The sequence below is a fragment of the Dromiciops gliroides genome, chromosome 6 (genome assembly GCF_019393635.1).
Source record: "Dromiciops gliroides isolate mDroGli1 chromosome 6, mDroGli1.pri, whole genome shotgun sequence".
In the NCBI taxonomy this organism is placed as follows: Eukaryota; Metazoa; Chordata; class Mammalia; order Microbiotheria; family Microbiotheriidae; genus Dromiciops; species Dromiciops gliroides.
In genome coordinates this window covers 15757021-15773577 of record NC_057866.1, presented here as the reverse complement: position 1 = coordinate 15773577, position 16557 = coordinate 15757021, and the positions used below count along the sequence as shown (strand labels likewise).

Genomic DNA, 16557 nt, shown 5'->3' with positions numbered 1-16557 from the left:
CAATTTTTGCAAGGCTTTTAACTAATCATTTTCCATTTTTCATTTCTGGCAGTCTAATTAAACATCCAAATTGATTTTGCTTTCTGGTGGTCTTTCCACTAACAAAATTTCCCTTTCATCAAACCCATTCTTGATACTGCTGCCATTAAAATAATTCTAGTATACATTTTTGCCACTTCTCAGAGACCTCCCAACATTTCAAGTGCACAATGTCACCTAAACAAGGAAAGGAATACCAGAATGCAGTCAGAGGTAGCCAGTCACCTCAGCTAAAGTTCACCTGGTTGAGTCCTGCTGCACTGGTTTCCATGTAAGTTGCCATAACATCACCATAGGAAGAGACTTTAGGAGCCAAATGGGGAAGATAGGACTTTGTTCTTTCCCCACCTCATACTAGAATGACATTTAATCATCTGCTGAATTGCAGCCAAGAGGGAGAAAACAGGAGGCTGTGTCCTCTTTTAAAAGGTCCCCATAGTACTAAAATCTTCCTGCTTAGTGGCCAAATGGGGATCATCAGTCATCAGTTATTCATGGCTTAAAGTCAAGGCCTCAAATTCCCTCATGATTGACTAGGAGCAAGCATAGAATATTAACACATGCTGCAAGGAATGCTCTTTATATAGATTAATTGGCTCATGGTCTCTTGTCTCTAAGATATCCATTACCCCAAACAAATAAGGACAGCCTTATTCTACATATGAGGAATTGAAGACTCAGACCAGTGAGATGACTTCTCTAAGGTCACAGAGTATGTGGTAGACTGGTGGTAAAAGAAAAAAAAAAAAAGCTAGTTGGCTAAATGACTGACATTCCTTCCCACCTTCTCCAGCAAATTGTCTACATATTGCCTCTATTCTCTCTTGTCTTCATTCTTTCCCTATCTACTTTCCCATACTTTTAAAACCTTCAAATTTTCCTTTCATTCATTCCTTTTTTCTAAATTCAATCACTTTCCCCTTTATTTTAAAAACACTTATATGTTGATATACGAAACCCACTTCCAAACATTCATCTCTCAAGAATTAAATATTTTGCTTGTCTGTTGTTAATATTTTTAATGGAAGTATTTTAACTTTAGTAGTATGGCACTAACATTTATATGTGGCTTTTCTTACCTTTAAATAACTAGTTACTTTGTTTACCTTGTAATCATTGCATACATTCTTATTCCGCCTTCTTTATTCATTATTTCATGCAATCAGTTTCTCTAAATTCTTCATATATCATCTTTGTTACATAGCAGTATTATTCTATTACACTGAGCTACAACAGTTCCTCAGTCATTCCTGAAGTGTTTAGGAACATACCTTGTTATCATAAATATTGATGCTATAAAACTTTTACATAGTCATTTCTGGTTCTCAATAAATTCATTAGTAAATCTTTGAGTCAAGTGGGTATGGACAATTTAATAACTTCTCTTGATTAATTCCCAGTTGTTTTCCAGAAACAGGTGAAATAAGTCAAACCTCTTTGAATATTTAATTATGATTCATGTCTTTCTACAGACTCTAAACAAAGAATTTCCGTAGCTTTGATAACTACATGGCTTTAAGATAATGCTTGGTGGGTCTTTTAATTTGTACTTCTCTTAATCCTATTTATTTTACACATTTTTCAGATAATTGCTGATAGCTGGTATTTCTTCTTTTGAGTACTATTTGTTTATATCCATTTATCTATATGGGAATGGCTCAGTCTCATCCATTTGTATTCATTCCTTAGAGATTTTGTATGTTATACATTTTTCAGATATACCAAATGAAAAACTTATTTTGAAACCATATTTTTTATAATTCTAGTCACATTGATTTTCTTCATGTTATAAATGTCCATTTTTCTGTGTCTAGTATGTAAATATTATTTATACATTGTGACTATGTTATATCAGAAAACATATGGTGTTGATCTAAAGATATTTTTCTATAGATACTTTCCCTGTTTTCCATAAGTTTTTAGTAAACAAAAACCATAGTTTGCGTTCTTATAATAATTTTTTTTTAAGTTTGGGAACCACTACCATGTAGTAATGTCATTTTTCTTATCCTAGCAAAGCCCAAACCTAAGGACTGAATAGTTCCTACATTTTAGCGGTCTTCTTTTATTGCTATAAAAATTGCTTGGTAGTTTCATTTATACAATCTTTGTGTATCTTAATATGTAAATTATCAAAACTTCAGTACACTTTAAAATTACATAGAATTTTGTCCTATCTCTTCCCACTGGACTTATTAGGGCTTAATAAATGTTTATTGATTAATTGACTTTGTATCTTTAATACTTTTCTGGAGTTTTCAATCATTTTTTGATTCTCTACTTCTCTAGAAATAATCATAATCATATTGTCTATAAAGAGATTATTTTTATATCTTCTTTTACTTTCCTGATTCTACTGTTATATTTTGTTTTCATAAAAATAGCATTCTAGCACTAAATGAAATAATGATAGAAAGAGTAGGCATCCTTGTATCATCCCTGATCTCAATGGGAGTGCTTCTAGTATTTATGTTAAAAATTATGTTAATGTTTGATTTTAGATATTTATAATCATATAACTGTGAGGTCTTTTAAAAGACACTTTAAAAAGGATTTTGGGGCATCTTAATATTTCATAACAATTAATTTCTACTGTGTTTGCTATTAATATGATTGTTTTCAATTCCCTTAAATTTGAATCATCCTTGAATTTCTGATATAAATCCAACTTGGTAAATATAATTTATTGAATACACAGCTATATCCTCTTTGGTCATATTTTAATTAGCATTCTTATAATAATGTTCATTTCTGATATATATCTACTTTTTCTTGGTCCACTTTATCTCTTCCTGGTCTATGTATCAGGACAATAAATTTGTGTCATAAAAGGAGTCTCCTAAGATGCCTTTTTTCCCCTGTATGTATATATGTATACACATACATATATATGCATATATATCATATAATCTAGGGATAATTTCTTTTTAGTGTTTAATAGAATTCCATTTTAAATTCATCTCAACTCTTCCTGATTGCAAAAGAGGAAGAGAAATCCCATTCCTTCCTGCCCCAGATTCCTAACCTGGCCTCTTCAAGATGTCAGGGGTGGGAGAGAGATTCAGTTCCATTTCCCTCTGGTTTTCTTGTAGAACCACTTCATGATGGCAAAGAAGAGAGGGAAATGCCATTTCTTTTTGTTCCTTCTGCATGTCTTCTGGACTGGCCTGCTCCTGCATGCATGGAAGGGAAGAAATGCCATTCCATCCCCTTTCCTCCAATAGTCTTCTGGCTGGGCCTGTATAGCCTGTAAAGGAAAGAATAATATTCCATCTCCTTCTCCCACTAGTTCCCTCCTCTAAGCTGGATAATGCACTAAGATGATTCTACTCTGAAGGAAACCCCTGAGAATTTGTATAACCTACCTGAACTCATTTACCAAAGATTAATGAACCCAGTCACATTCTCCTCTTCCTTGTGATTCTGAACTAGAGACTGTAATTCTTTAAGTTTCATTCTTCACCTCCCACTGTCCACTCTTTTATCCCAATGATCCTTAACCCAACTCCCATAATGTGTCATTCTAAAGCTACCTACCCCTTCCACTATGCTCTCTGGATTGCTTGCTCCCTAGGTAACAAATGTGTTTTCATTTTAAAACTTTTCCTTTCCAACTTCTTCAGGATTTTGTCTCCCACTGAAAATGGCTCCCTCCTTTTTACTGTCATTTTGGTTACCCTTTCACACATTTGTCCCAATCTTTGGTTGAGGTGGGGTAGTTAGAATACTCTTTGTTCCCCATTGCCATGAGCAGACTATCTTCTATGACCATTTCTCAGTAATTTCTCCCTTTTAGGTTCACTCAATCCAGATCTAGCACTTAATCAATATTCTCATAGCTTTTGTCGGTTGGCCACTAGTATACTCCACTTCTTTTTGCAATGAGTTTACTGACTGGCTCATCTTCTTTCCTTTCTCCCCAACTCCTATCCTAATAAAATAGGATTTCACTTAGATGGTAAGGGAGTATTCACCCTAAGCTCTCAGTTCTTCAACATTCTCCTTTCACAGGATCTACTTCCTTGCCCTACCCCAGCCACAGAGAGATGGCCATCCCCTTCATCTTGCTGTCACCCACAAATGAACCGCTTCTATGTTTATAAACTCTGAAATTCTTTTATCTGATCACAAACAATGGTTATTCCATCTCTCCCTCTGCCACTACACCCCAAACCTCACTATTCATCCTCATTGTGACCTTCAATCCCTCTACTCTTCAGTTTTCCCCCCCCTCCCAGGTCATCACCCCTGCATTGGCTAAATTTTCTTCCTTTCTTGACCCTTCCTTTCTGTATCTTGACCCCCTTGGTGAATTAGTTCAACACTACATGGAGGGGGCGGCTAGGTGGCGCAGTGGATAAGCACCGGCCCTGGATTCAGGAGTACCTGAGTTCAAATCCGGCCTCAAACACTTGACAATTACTAGCTGTGTGACCCTGGGCAAGTCACTTAACCCCCATTGCCCCGCCAAAAAAACAAAACAAAACAAAACACTACATGGTCCCTCTTTCATTTATCATTTGTATACTTATCCTATCAAGCATCTTGCCCTGTCTAACCTCAGCAGTGGATCATTCCTACTGTCCACAGCCTTTACTCTTACTCATTTGCTGTTGAAAAAAAAGTTGGAGAAAAATCACATAATTGTGCTGACTTGATCCACTAAAATTTTATACTTAATCTCAACTGGGCCCTCACTGTTGCAAGGCAATCTCTCTACACTTACTTAACCAACTGTACCACTGACCACAGGAGCTGTTCCAAACTTTTTTCACTGGCTGTCAAACTTTCCATATCTCCCCTTCCCCCACTCTCTCATCTGAGAACTTTCCCTTGTAAAATTTGGAGCCATTCACAGAAAACTCCTTTTTTTTCTTTTTTCCTCATATGACTAAAGTACTTATCCCAACTAATTCCTCCTTCACCCTTTCTCACATGAAGAGACAGACTTTCTCCTTGCCAATGAAAACCCCTCTATCTTTATCTATGTCTATGTCTTTATGCAAATTATCCCATTCTGTATTTTCCCTAAAAGATTACTTCTACCAGCCTTACTCTCTTATTTATCTTCAATTTCTCCCTGCCTGCTGGATGCTTCCCTGTTTATAAACATGTTCATATCTCCTCCAGCCTCAAAACATCTTCCCTTGATACATTCATCTCCACTAGCTATCATGTCATTACCTTTTGTGGAACAATGAATATTTTTTTAATCACTGAACTTGAAATATTTTCTTAAAGAAAACATTTAGTTTGATTTCTCCTTCTGATGTATGGTTGATTAGGTTCTCTATGATAAATATTGTTCATTTTTATATTTTTATTTTTCTAAGTTGTTTCATGTAAATTTTCCATTTTCTTGGGATATAATTTAGTATTGTAGTTTCTAATAATTTTCTTCATATCTTTTCCATTCATTTAGAAATTTGACCTCCTTTTTGTTGAAATTGGCCATTAGTTTTCATCTCTCTCTCTCTAAAAGAAATAAAATTATAAAATTATTCATGGATCATAAAGATTTGTTTAATATCTTAATGGTCATTTTATTTTCAATATTGTTTTTCTTATGTTTGTTTGGGGTTTACAAATGTGATTTCTTTAACTTCTTGCTATTTATTTTTTTTTTGGACAAAGAGATGCTAAGACTCATAAACTTTCTTTTAAGAAATGTTTAAACAGGGGCAGCTAGGTGGTGCAGTGGATAGAGCACCGGCCCTGGAGTCAGGAGGACCTGAGTTCAAATCTGGCCTCAGACACTTAACAATTACTAGCTGTGTGACCCTAGGCAAGTCACTTAACCCCAATTGCCCCAATCATTGTTATTATTTCACTCAATTAAATTGTTGTTTGTATGATCTATTCTTTGATCTACTCATTTAGGACAGCAATATTTTGTCTATAGTTTTCTTTTCTCTAAAATCTACAACATGTTGACATGAGCATTATCCAGTAATATGTCATCACTTTATATATATATATATATATATATATATATATATATATATATATGATTATGTACAAGGAAATATAACTCACCAATCTCATCTTTAAGAGTGCCTATAAAGGGGGCAGCTAGATGGCGCAGTGGTTAAAGCACCAGCCCAGGATTCAGGAGTACCTGAGTTCAAATCCGGCCTCAGACACTAGACACTTACAAGCTGTGTGAGCCTGGGCAAGTCACTTAACCCCCATTGCCCCACAAAAAAACAAAACAAAACAAAAAAACCCCCAAAGAGTGCCTATAAAAAGAAGAGTGAGAAAAATTGCCAATTCATTCATATACATTATCTGGGTTTTTTGTTTGTTTGTTTTATATTATGGCCACCTCATTATTTGCTTTTATGTTTTCTCAAGTATTTAAGTCAGCTAATATGGATGAATAAACAAGGGACTCAGGGTTAGAAGATCTGTATTATTATTATGATTTGTTCACCCACAATTCTCCTTGTGATATTTGGTATATCACTTCCACTGTCTGGGCCTCAATTCCTTCATTTATAACACTAGAGGGTATTGGATAATAAGAGATATCTCTTATACTCCTTATATGTCTAACAATGTATGAATCTATCTCAACTCCAATTCTTAACAACTTTGTGACATTGGAAAAGTCATTTAGACTTTCTATAGCTCTGTTTTCTCATCTATGAAGTAAATGGGTTAGACTTAATGGCCTGTAAGATCCCTAATAACTTTCAATTTATACTTTGATAAGATAACTTCTAATGGATACCTTGCTTCTAAGTTTTTTTCCCAATTGCTATTTTTTTTCTAAATGTGAATATCTTTTAAACTATTGCCACACTGTGCTTTGGCATGGATAAAATACGGAGATTAGACTAGATAGATCCCTTAGACTCTTTAAGCTCTAAATGTATTACCCTTTGATCCTTCCTCTATGTTGCATAGGAATTATTTGTTCCCTACATGTCTAATAAAATTCAATCTTAAATCAATCCAGACTAGAAGTGTTTTCTTCAGGAATTACTTAAGTTTGTTTTCTCTTTCAGATATTTGACCGCTTAGAGTCTATATTTTCTATTTTGCTATTTTTTGCATTTTTTATTGTTCAATGTATTCATCCACTTCATGCACATTTTCAGTTTTAGCTATTTGTTGTATTTATTAGCTAAACAATTTTTTTCAATTTTTATCTCATTATTGATATTTTCAAAATATCTACTTCTGGGTTTGCCTTCATGTTTCTTGTTTTGTTGGTTGTCTAGGGTTGTGGGGTTTTTTTAAGCTTATTTTGTTGTTTTTTTCTTCTCCTGATATTAGTCTTTAGAGCTACAACAAAGAACTTCCTAAACTACATCCCAATAGTATTGAATGCTGACTTGATGTTATCTTTTTCTTCTTTCTGGGATAAAATACAAATCCCTTTGGCATTTAAAGCTCTTCATAACCTGCCCTCCAATCTTATTATACGTTATTTTCCTCCACTCTCTCTATCATATACCCATAAGGACTTGCATGCTATTCCTTGAGCATGACTCTGCAGTTTTATATTTCCCGCATTTAGCATAGTTCCTGGGATACAGTAAGCTCTTAATAAATGCTTCTTGACTCATTGACTAGCCCACTCAGTTTTTAAGATGTATTTTGACTCCTTTAGGAGTTTCTTTTTTTTTCTGAAATCAACAACAGAAAGAGATGAGAATTTTTCCATAGCATGTAGTCTCCCTGTTATATTTGTGTAATAATGGTGAAATTCATTAAAAGTATCTGGAGGGAGAGAAAAAAGGAAATAGTCAGTCCTTGATTTTGAACTGGGTTCCAGATATGATTCTCCTACAAGTACTTTGAATATTTCCTTTGTGTTTCTGGAAATGATTTTATCTAAATTCTGCTACTCTGTGACCTTGAGAAAGTCACCCCTCTTGGCTTCAGTTTCTTCATCTATTCAATTCTGGAGTTGGACCAGATGATGCCTTAGATCCTTTATCACTAAATTTAATCATATTACTTCTACTTTCACTGCTTTTGAAGTATTTTTTCCAGTCACACATTTTTTTATATTTTTCTTAATTTATTGATAAACTTTGTTTTGACAAAACAAACACTTCTTTAAGAATATCCAAGTTCACTCCTGAGTTAAAAAAGAAAAAGGGTTGTTGATTTTTAATCCAAAGAAATCCTGTGCCTTTAACTTTGATATGTGATAGTACCAGATTAATATTTTCTATTGCATTTGATTAGAATTTTTTTGCCTCTGGTTTCAAGAAGGGAGCACCTCTACAATTCCCTTTTTTGACACGTTGTAACACTGTCAGAATTATCCTAAGAGTCAGTGAAAATGAGAAGTCACTTATTGCCCCAAGATTTTCTTTCTACCTCCTCTCCCAACTTTGTTCTACTGTGTATGTGGAAGGACTCATGTTAGTTGATATTTTTAAAGTTTAGAATTCCTAAAAAAGAAAATTACTCTTTGTCCCAAGAAAAGAGATAGAAAAAGACCCCTCTCCACCTGTTCTTTGAAGAGAAGGGTGACCATAGATGTGGAACACTGTGTATTAAAGTAAACATCTATGCTTTAAGTTTTATTGAATCTTTTTCTCCTTCCAAAAAATCTTTATTATGAGGCACTTAGGTGGTAAATGAAAAATTTACATTTGGAGAAGAAAAGAAAAAAAACTTTAAAAACACAACAACCAGAAAACTACCAAAGCAAATAACACCTAAGCAAGGCTACCTGGGAAGGGGTGGAAGAAGAGAAACAGTGGGGAATATAAATGATTTAAAAATAAAAGGTATCATGAAAGAGTTTGAAGAGTATCTGGGGAAAAGTGAAAGAATGAGTTAACTTCCCCCAAAACACTCAACCTTCCCTAGCCCCTGACAAATAAAAATCCAGTTTATGGATCATTTACTGAAAGGAAAGATCTTCCCTGTAACTTTGGCAAGATAGTAAGAGTAATGTCAATAGTTCCTGGCCATAGTACCTTTAATCTTCAGTATTAACCATATTTACATTGTTGTCTATTACATGTATAGAGAGATATGGATGTGTGTGTGTAAATGTACATATATATACATATATATGCACATACACGCACGTGTGTGTGTTGCTATCTTGCTTTTGCCTTCTTTAATTGACATCACTTTTTGGAAATCTTTTTTTATCCTTAATATTTTATTTAAGGGAATGTCTCAAGCCCTGTGAAGGAAGCTTGTTTTAAAGTAGAATGAGCTGCCCTCAGCAGCTTTGAGTTCAAATTTATGGGCGACCTTTGAGCAAAGACTAGATGGCTAGTTTTCAGGTCTCCTACAGAAAGCGTCTGTTTCAGGTATCAACTGGACTAAATAATATCAGATGTTTCTTTCAATTTACACATATTGTGATTCTCTGAATGAGTGAAATTTGAAGGCATTTGTCTCCCTCAGGAGACAGTAAATTCCCCAACTCTGGATTTTATAAGCAATAATTAAATATCCGTTGGTGAAGGATGTTGTAAATATTTTCATTTGGGGTATGGGAGGAACCAAATGGCCTAAGAAAACCTCTCAAGTCTAAATACTTATAGCTTAACATTTTGGACTCTGACCCAACTAAACTCACCCTGTTCTGCATTTTGCTGCAATTGTAATCTATACCACCCAATTAAGCAAGTAACTATGTCTTTGTCTATTATTATACGATTATTTTGTAGTATGATATTTAGCACCTTGAGGACTGGAGATATCCAAGACAATTGGCTGAGGGTACTAGTCCTACAAGAAATCATTGAAGGCCTTGGCTAGTTGCACTGTTAGGAGGTGAGGAGTGCAAAGGGCCCTGTAGGTCTTTGTTCTCCCCTCCTCATTCCATTCTATCTCAATTTATCCCCCATTAAATGTATCACTGCATCCATTTTGGACATTGACTTCTCCACCAAGCCCCCAGTAAACACAGCATTTGAAAATTTCGTCATCTTGCAAGATCAAATCAACCAGGGACTGTTTGGTACTCACACCTCATCAGTATCCTCTCCCTCTTTGACTGGGGGGAGGATCCATGAACTTTTCAAATTCCATTTAAGGAGGGGGGCAGTACAGACATCTCTTCATTTCCCACCTGGCCATATTCATTTTGGGCTTCTTTTTTTTTCCCTCTGGCTGTGCTCATCTTGGACTTGTTTGATTTTGGTCATACCCACATACCTAGTACCTTCTCCTCCCCCTATGTAGTCCTCAGCTTTCTTTATGTATTTTCTTCCCCCTTAAGATTGTAAGCTTCTTGAGGGCAGAAACTCTCTTTTTCATATTTGTATCCTCAGGGAGTAGAACAATGCCTGGCATGTAGTGGGCACTTAATAGTTATTGACTCTATCACTTTACAAGTGTGAAAATGTATGTGTGTAAGTATGAAAATATGTATGTATGTATGTGTGTATGTATGTATGTATTTGTATGTATTGTGTATGCAAGTATATGTCTGCCCTGAGAAAAATGTAAGTTTCTTGAGGACAGGCACTTTGTATCCACAGGCCTAACAAAATACCTAATCCCTGGTAGGTGCTTAATAAATGTTTATTGATAAATCAATTTATTAGCTTTATCTCTCATACTAATCTTTCCCATGCAATCTAATGCAGTGACTTAAATTGAGAGGGTGAGGTTTGGGTGGAGTAACTTCCAGGTATGAAGGACAATCCTATTAAAAAGCATGGGCATGGAGATGGATAATGGAATAGTGTGTATAGGGTTGAGCTGAAATAATTGTGTTATGTTCTAGAATGGAATTTGGTAAGTTAGATGCAAGTTTGACCAAATTGTATGAGGTACCAGAGCAGAGTCAAGAAGAGAAAACATCTTTAGACTCAGGGAAGACTGAAGTTCAAATTACACCTTAGACACTTATTAGCAGGGACAAGTCAACTAGAAAATGATCATAATGTCTCTAGTACCTATCTCATAATCCTGTTGTAAGACTCAAAAGATAAAATACGTGTAAAAGGTTTTGTAAGGCTTCAAGTCTAGATCACTGTCAATTAATTAGTTAACTTCTAGGTTGGACCAAAGATAGTCCTAGTCCCTCAAAGGACTTCTAAAGGCTCTTAACTCATGTTAGGGTACTCATGTTGTTGTTTCATTGTCTTCCCCTAACACTTCCCAGAATCCAGAGAATCCCCAGCATTGATCAAGACAATCCTGAATCCAGACTCTTACTGCTGAGAGAAATAAAATGAAAAGTAATTTAATAGGAATTATTTAAAAATCAAAAAAATTAGTAAATGTTGAGAGATGCTTATCTTCACATAGTCTAATAAAATTTTCTGCTCCAAAATAAGTGAAAAAGTATGTGGTTATGCTCCTTCATTAACATTTAGATTTTGTCATTGGGACCATAAATACTTCACAATAATGATGCTGATGATATATGATAATAGCAATTGTATGATGTTTTTAAGGTTTGCAAAGCACTTTAAATATATTATTTCACTTGATTCTCACAATGACCCTATGAAACAGGTGCTATTGTTATCCACTGTCTATTTGGGGACCACTCAGGCAAAATATGAGGAAGAATTAATTCATCAGCATCTGCATTACAAAACAGGTTTCAACCTGCCTTTTCAAGCTTACTGCTCACCAATCTCCTTCATGAAGCCAAACTGGCCTTCTTTTCATTCCCTGTGCATGATGTTCTATCTCCCATATCTGTGCCTTTACATACACTGTCCCTCATGTTCAGAATGCCCTTCCTCTTCCCCTCTGTCTCTGAGATTCTCAAGTTCCCATCGCAGCTCAGTTCCAACACAATCTTCCACAGGAATTATATTATTACTTAGAAGCCAAAGGTGGTATTCACATTGAATGACTTCTAATTGGAATCTGTAAGTTCCAGTAGGATACAATTAATACACCCCACCTACAGGTATCCATTTGGAATCACATTGGAATTCTAATGGGTTTCTCATTATCTGAACGGATGCTGCTAGTGTCAAACTAAGAATAAACTACAAGTAATGGCTTAGACAGTTCATAATCTTCTCTAGGTCCCACTGTATTGTAAAAGAAGCCCAACCCAGCCCCCCATTTACCCATTTACCTCTGACTTCTCTCAGAATGTCATTATAATTGGTGAAGAATAGGAAGATTGCGACAAGACACCCACAGATAAACAGCAAGGTTATCCAGGTCCTTGGAAACAATGCATCTGAAAAAAATCAAATCTCAGAGTTATGGGAATTCTATGCTTGAAGAGGCCTTACTGATTATAACAAATTCTAATTTAACAGATGAGGGGGGCAGCTAGGTGGCACAGTAGATAGAGCACCGGCCCTGGAGTCAGAAGTACCTGAGTTCAAATCTGGCCTCAGACACTTGAAACTTACTAGCTGTGTGACCCTGGGCAAGTCACTTAACCCCAATTGCCTCACTAAAAACAAACAAACAGATGAGGAAACTGAGGCCTAAGCAGTTCTAGTGCTCTGCCCAAGGTCCACATAAGGTGAACCTAGAACCCAGAAATCCTAATTTCATAGTAACTATTCAAGTCAGAGCACTGGCCCAGGATCTGCCTGAGCCTATGCAGAAAGATGTCCTACTCTCCTCTACATTGCTGTTGACACAGCCAGGAAGGCAGCCTGCAGTGTCAGGTAGGGAGATGGTATGATTTATGAAGAAGTCACCTCTGCTTTTGCCAAATGGAGGCTATCTCCAAGAATTCTAGGTAAGAGTGAGAGAGGTTGTAGTCACTGCCAATTGGTGTGAAGCTGGCTCTTTTTCTTCCTAAAGATTACCAGTTCAAAAAATGAGATGTTTGTAGTATTGGGTTGAGATAAGGTCAAAAGAAATAGAGTCAGTAGGGAGTCAGGATGGCAGGACTGGTCTTGGAGCCCTGAATGTGTCTGTCCTGCTCTGTGTTTGAATGCTCAGTGGTATAATGACCCTTGTATTCCACCCACCTTTCTCCAGGAGGTATACCTATATAGCCATGCCCTATTATTATGCTTGGCAGAATCAAAATTACTGGGAGTAGAATTATTATAGAAATGACCTTAGAATGTCTGGGTCTATTATTCTACATTTTGAGGAAGTTGGAGACCAGAGAGATTAAATGACTAGCCTAGAGTCACACAGCTAGTGTCTGAGGCAGGATTTCAACCTATGTCTTTCTGATTCCCAATTCAATGCACTGCTTCAATAGGAACTTATTAAGTACCTACTGTATGTCAAACTCTGTACTAGATACTAGGGGTACAAACCAAAGTTAATTAAGTCCCTGTCTTCAAGGAATATACATTGGGTAAGAGGTAGGATGAGAAGGAAAAGACAACATGTAAACAGGTAGATAAATAAAAATGGAGACAAGGAAATTTCAGGGAGATGGCAAAGGTATGAGAAACAAATGAAAACAGATCGCTAATATTTTGTAATGGTATTGAAATGTAAACAGGCAATAATGTAAGAGCTAAGAGGAAATAAATGATTAACTATATAATCCTTTACTGGAATTCCAAAAATAACAAATACAAAATACAAATACAAAAGGGAAGTCCTGATTGGCCACTGTGTGATAAAAAGGCCAGGAACTGAGTCAACTGAAAACCTGAGTCAACAGTCAGACACTGATCAAATCCATGTATAAGCATTTATTAAGAACCTCCAATACACCAGCTAGGCACTGGTGAAACAAAAATACTGAATGAAGTAAGACAATTCTTACCCTCAAGGACCTTATCTATTATTAGGGGAGACAACATACACACAGAGACACACACATACAATAAATGAATGAATAGATAGATAATTAAATAGATAAATGAATGAATCAATAAGTAAATGCTTGGATGAATGAATAAACTAACTAATTAATTGAGAATAAATAGCAGTGATTTAAGTACTATGCAAGCTGGAATGGAGGGTACCATTCAGAAGATGGTACTTGAAGAAAGAAAGGGTTTGTCTGAGAGAGAAGTGAGGAGAGAATACATTCTAAGAATGAGGGATGGTCAGTGCAAAGGCATGGTGAGACTTCATTTGAAATGATTTATTTCTGGTTGGTAAATTTCAGGAAGAATTTCAATAAATGTGGGTATATTAAAGGACTGTGCAGGATGATAATAGGAGAATGTTTTGGGGAAACCAAGGAGAAGACGGAGGGAAGACAGAGGGGGGATCAAGATCACTGATTTCAAGCATTTGAAGGGTTGGCCAAATAAGAGTCTTTTGACTTGTTATGCTTGGCCCCAAAAGTAGAAGCAAGAGCAATAGATTGAAGTTATATAGAGGTAGATTTCAGAAAAGGCTTTATAACAATGCAAGTTATCTAAAAAACAAGCAGACTGCCTCAGTTGATAGTGGGGGGTGTCTCTTTTCCTGAATGTATTTAGGAGAATAATGTAAGATTATTGTGCAGGTAAAATTGAAGTAGATATTTGGGGGTGTCCCTTCCAATATACCTGACATTCCATGATTTTACACATGTACACATGTAATTTGTGAGGACATGCACTGAAAAGAGTAGACAATAAGTAAAAACATGGCTATGTCTAATTATGTTTCTGCATAGATTGTGCTGCTATGTATGGACAGAATTATCAAGTGTCTTGTCTGTGTTGCAAATAGCAAGAGAGTACCTAAAACCTTGGCTTGATTATCTCCCATTTTCTTTTTTTCTTTTCTTTTTTTTTTCAGTGAGGCAATTGGGGTTAAGTGACTTGCCCAAGGTCACACAGCTAGTAAGTGTTAAGTGTCTGAGGCCGGATTTGAACTCAGGTACTCCTGATTCCAGGGCCAGTGCTCTATCCACTTCACCACCTAGCTGCCCCTCTCCCATTTGCTTATCTCCACATTTCCACAGTCTATGAGTTTCTGAAAGTTTGAAGCTGCATTATATTATATAGAAAGGATTAAGTAGGGACACAATACTGCACCCATCCCCATTCCCTGGTAAAAACCTCTTTGCAGCTTGAACCTGTATCCTCCCAGTTGTAATTGAGGGAGGTTGTAGTCTTCATTATTTCACTTATTTAGTCCTGTTCCTTCAAGAGATGACCCTTTCTTGCCTTTCTGCAGGACGTTTCCTTTAACACTGAATGTCCTTATTTTGTTCCTCTAGCAGGAAAGAGCTATGCCTATGGTGCCCCAAAGCAGATTCCCTCATAATTTTTACCTCCACATGAAAACCAAGGTACCTGCCACAGACTCATCTGCCACATATACTTGAAATTCTGCTTCATGAGAATAGATGGAATTTGAAAATTTGCACAAATACTTCCCTTCATCAGAGAGAGAGATGTTGCTCAACTTCAAGGTCACATTCCCACTGGAGATGTTCTCTCGAAGGAATTCTGTTCTCCCTTGATACTCTGGAAGTTGGTTTTGCATTTGATCCTGCTCATCTCTATAGTGATGAATGAGACCTGAGTGCTTCTCGTGGAACCACATCACCTCCATATCCCTAGCATCCTTCTGGGGGTAGAGGTGGCAGTGGAATATAGCCTCTCCGCCCACCAAGGCTGTGATTGGCTGTTGTGGTCCCAACACGGTGAACTTCCCTGGAGAATTGAGACAAAATCAGGGAGAGGCTAGGACTAATATCAGGAAAAAGGCAAGATAAAAAGCAATAGAGTGTTGGAAAAGCATAAAATCAAACACTGGTTTCAATATGGAAAATACTTTGGAAATAATATAGTCTGATCTTTGGGAAATTACTGAACCATAAGAATAATACAATAGAGTAAAAAAGACCCTCAAGGTCATTTAATATACTCCCCTACTCCCATCCTATCCTATCACACATCTTCTCCATAGTATCTCATTGATAATCATCCAGCCCGGGCTAAAAGATCTCACAGGGTGGATGAAGATAGGGAATAAAAAAAAAAACAACAACAACACAGTAGCCTTGAGGTCACTGGTCCAACAAAATATTATCTGTGAGCCTAAAAATTCAGACTGAATAAGGTGAAAAGCAAATCAACTAATATTGATTACTTTGATTATAGGATTAAACTCCCTTCTTTAGGAAAAGCTAGACCTAACAGTTAGTTAAGCCAGACTAACAGTCCCTTAATACTAGGTTATCTATAGATTTAGTAAAAAGGTAGATTAAGAAAACTTTATCATATAGTAACATATGATTTAGAGTAACATGTAATGAAATAATCATTGGATTACTCTTTTTTAAAAAGCTAGCTTTCCCTTTCTGGCAGAAAGTGGGGTTGACCAGAGGATAAATTCCTCTTTCAGGCAGCTGGAGACAAGGTAGCCAGAGATTAAATTCTGCTTTCAAGCCTTAGCACATATGCTCCCTTTGTTTTTCTTGAGCTAGAGTCTAAATTGAGTAACAGAATCTTCTAAGGAAGATGGGAGATGACTGCTAAGTACTGACTGGATGTTCCTCTTTCCCGATAAAGTTTCTGGTTACAAAAGGCACTGCCTGTAAAGAAAGGACTTCTGAGTAGGATTAAGAAAGCCTGGAAGTGGGGAAGCTAGGTGGTGCAGTGGATAGAGCACTGGCCCTGGAGTCATGAGGACCTGAGTTCTAATCTGACCTCAGACACTTAACACTTATTAGCTGTGTGA

At 36.3% G+C, this 16557-nt stretch overlaps 1 protein-coding gene across 2 annotated transcripts in view; it reads right to left on the bottom strand.

Moving 5' to 3' along the window:
- LOC122731444 (erythroid membrane-associated protein-like) overlaps positions 1-16557 on the bottom strand; it is a 30393-nt gene that overhangs the window by 4218 nt on the left and 9618 nt on the right. The window contains exons 3-5 of one of the 2 annotated variants that reach the window (XM_043971556.1): positions 15165-15527; positions 12074-12181; positions 3065-3286 (exon numbers count right to left, since the gene is read on the bottom strand). In XM_043971556.1, coding sequence (XP_043827491.1) covers positions 3065-3286; positions 12074-12181; positions 15165-15527 — 693 coding nt within the window. Of the gene's footprint in view, positions 1-3064; positions 3287-12073; positions 12186-15164; positions 15528-16557 lie in introns of both variants that reach the window. The other variant, XM_043971557.1, reaches the window with a different exon arrangement.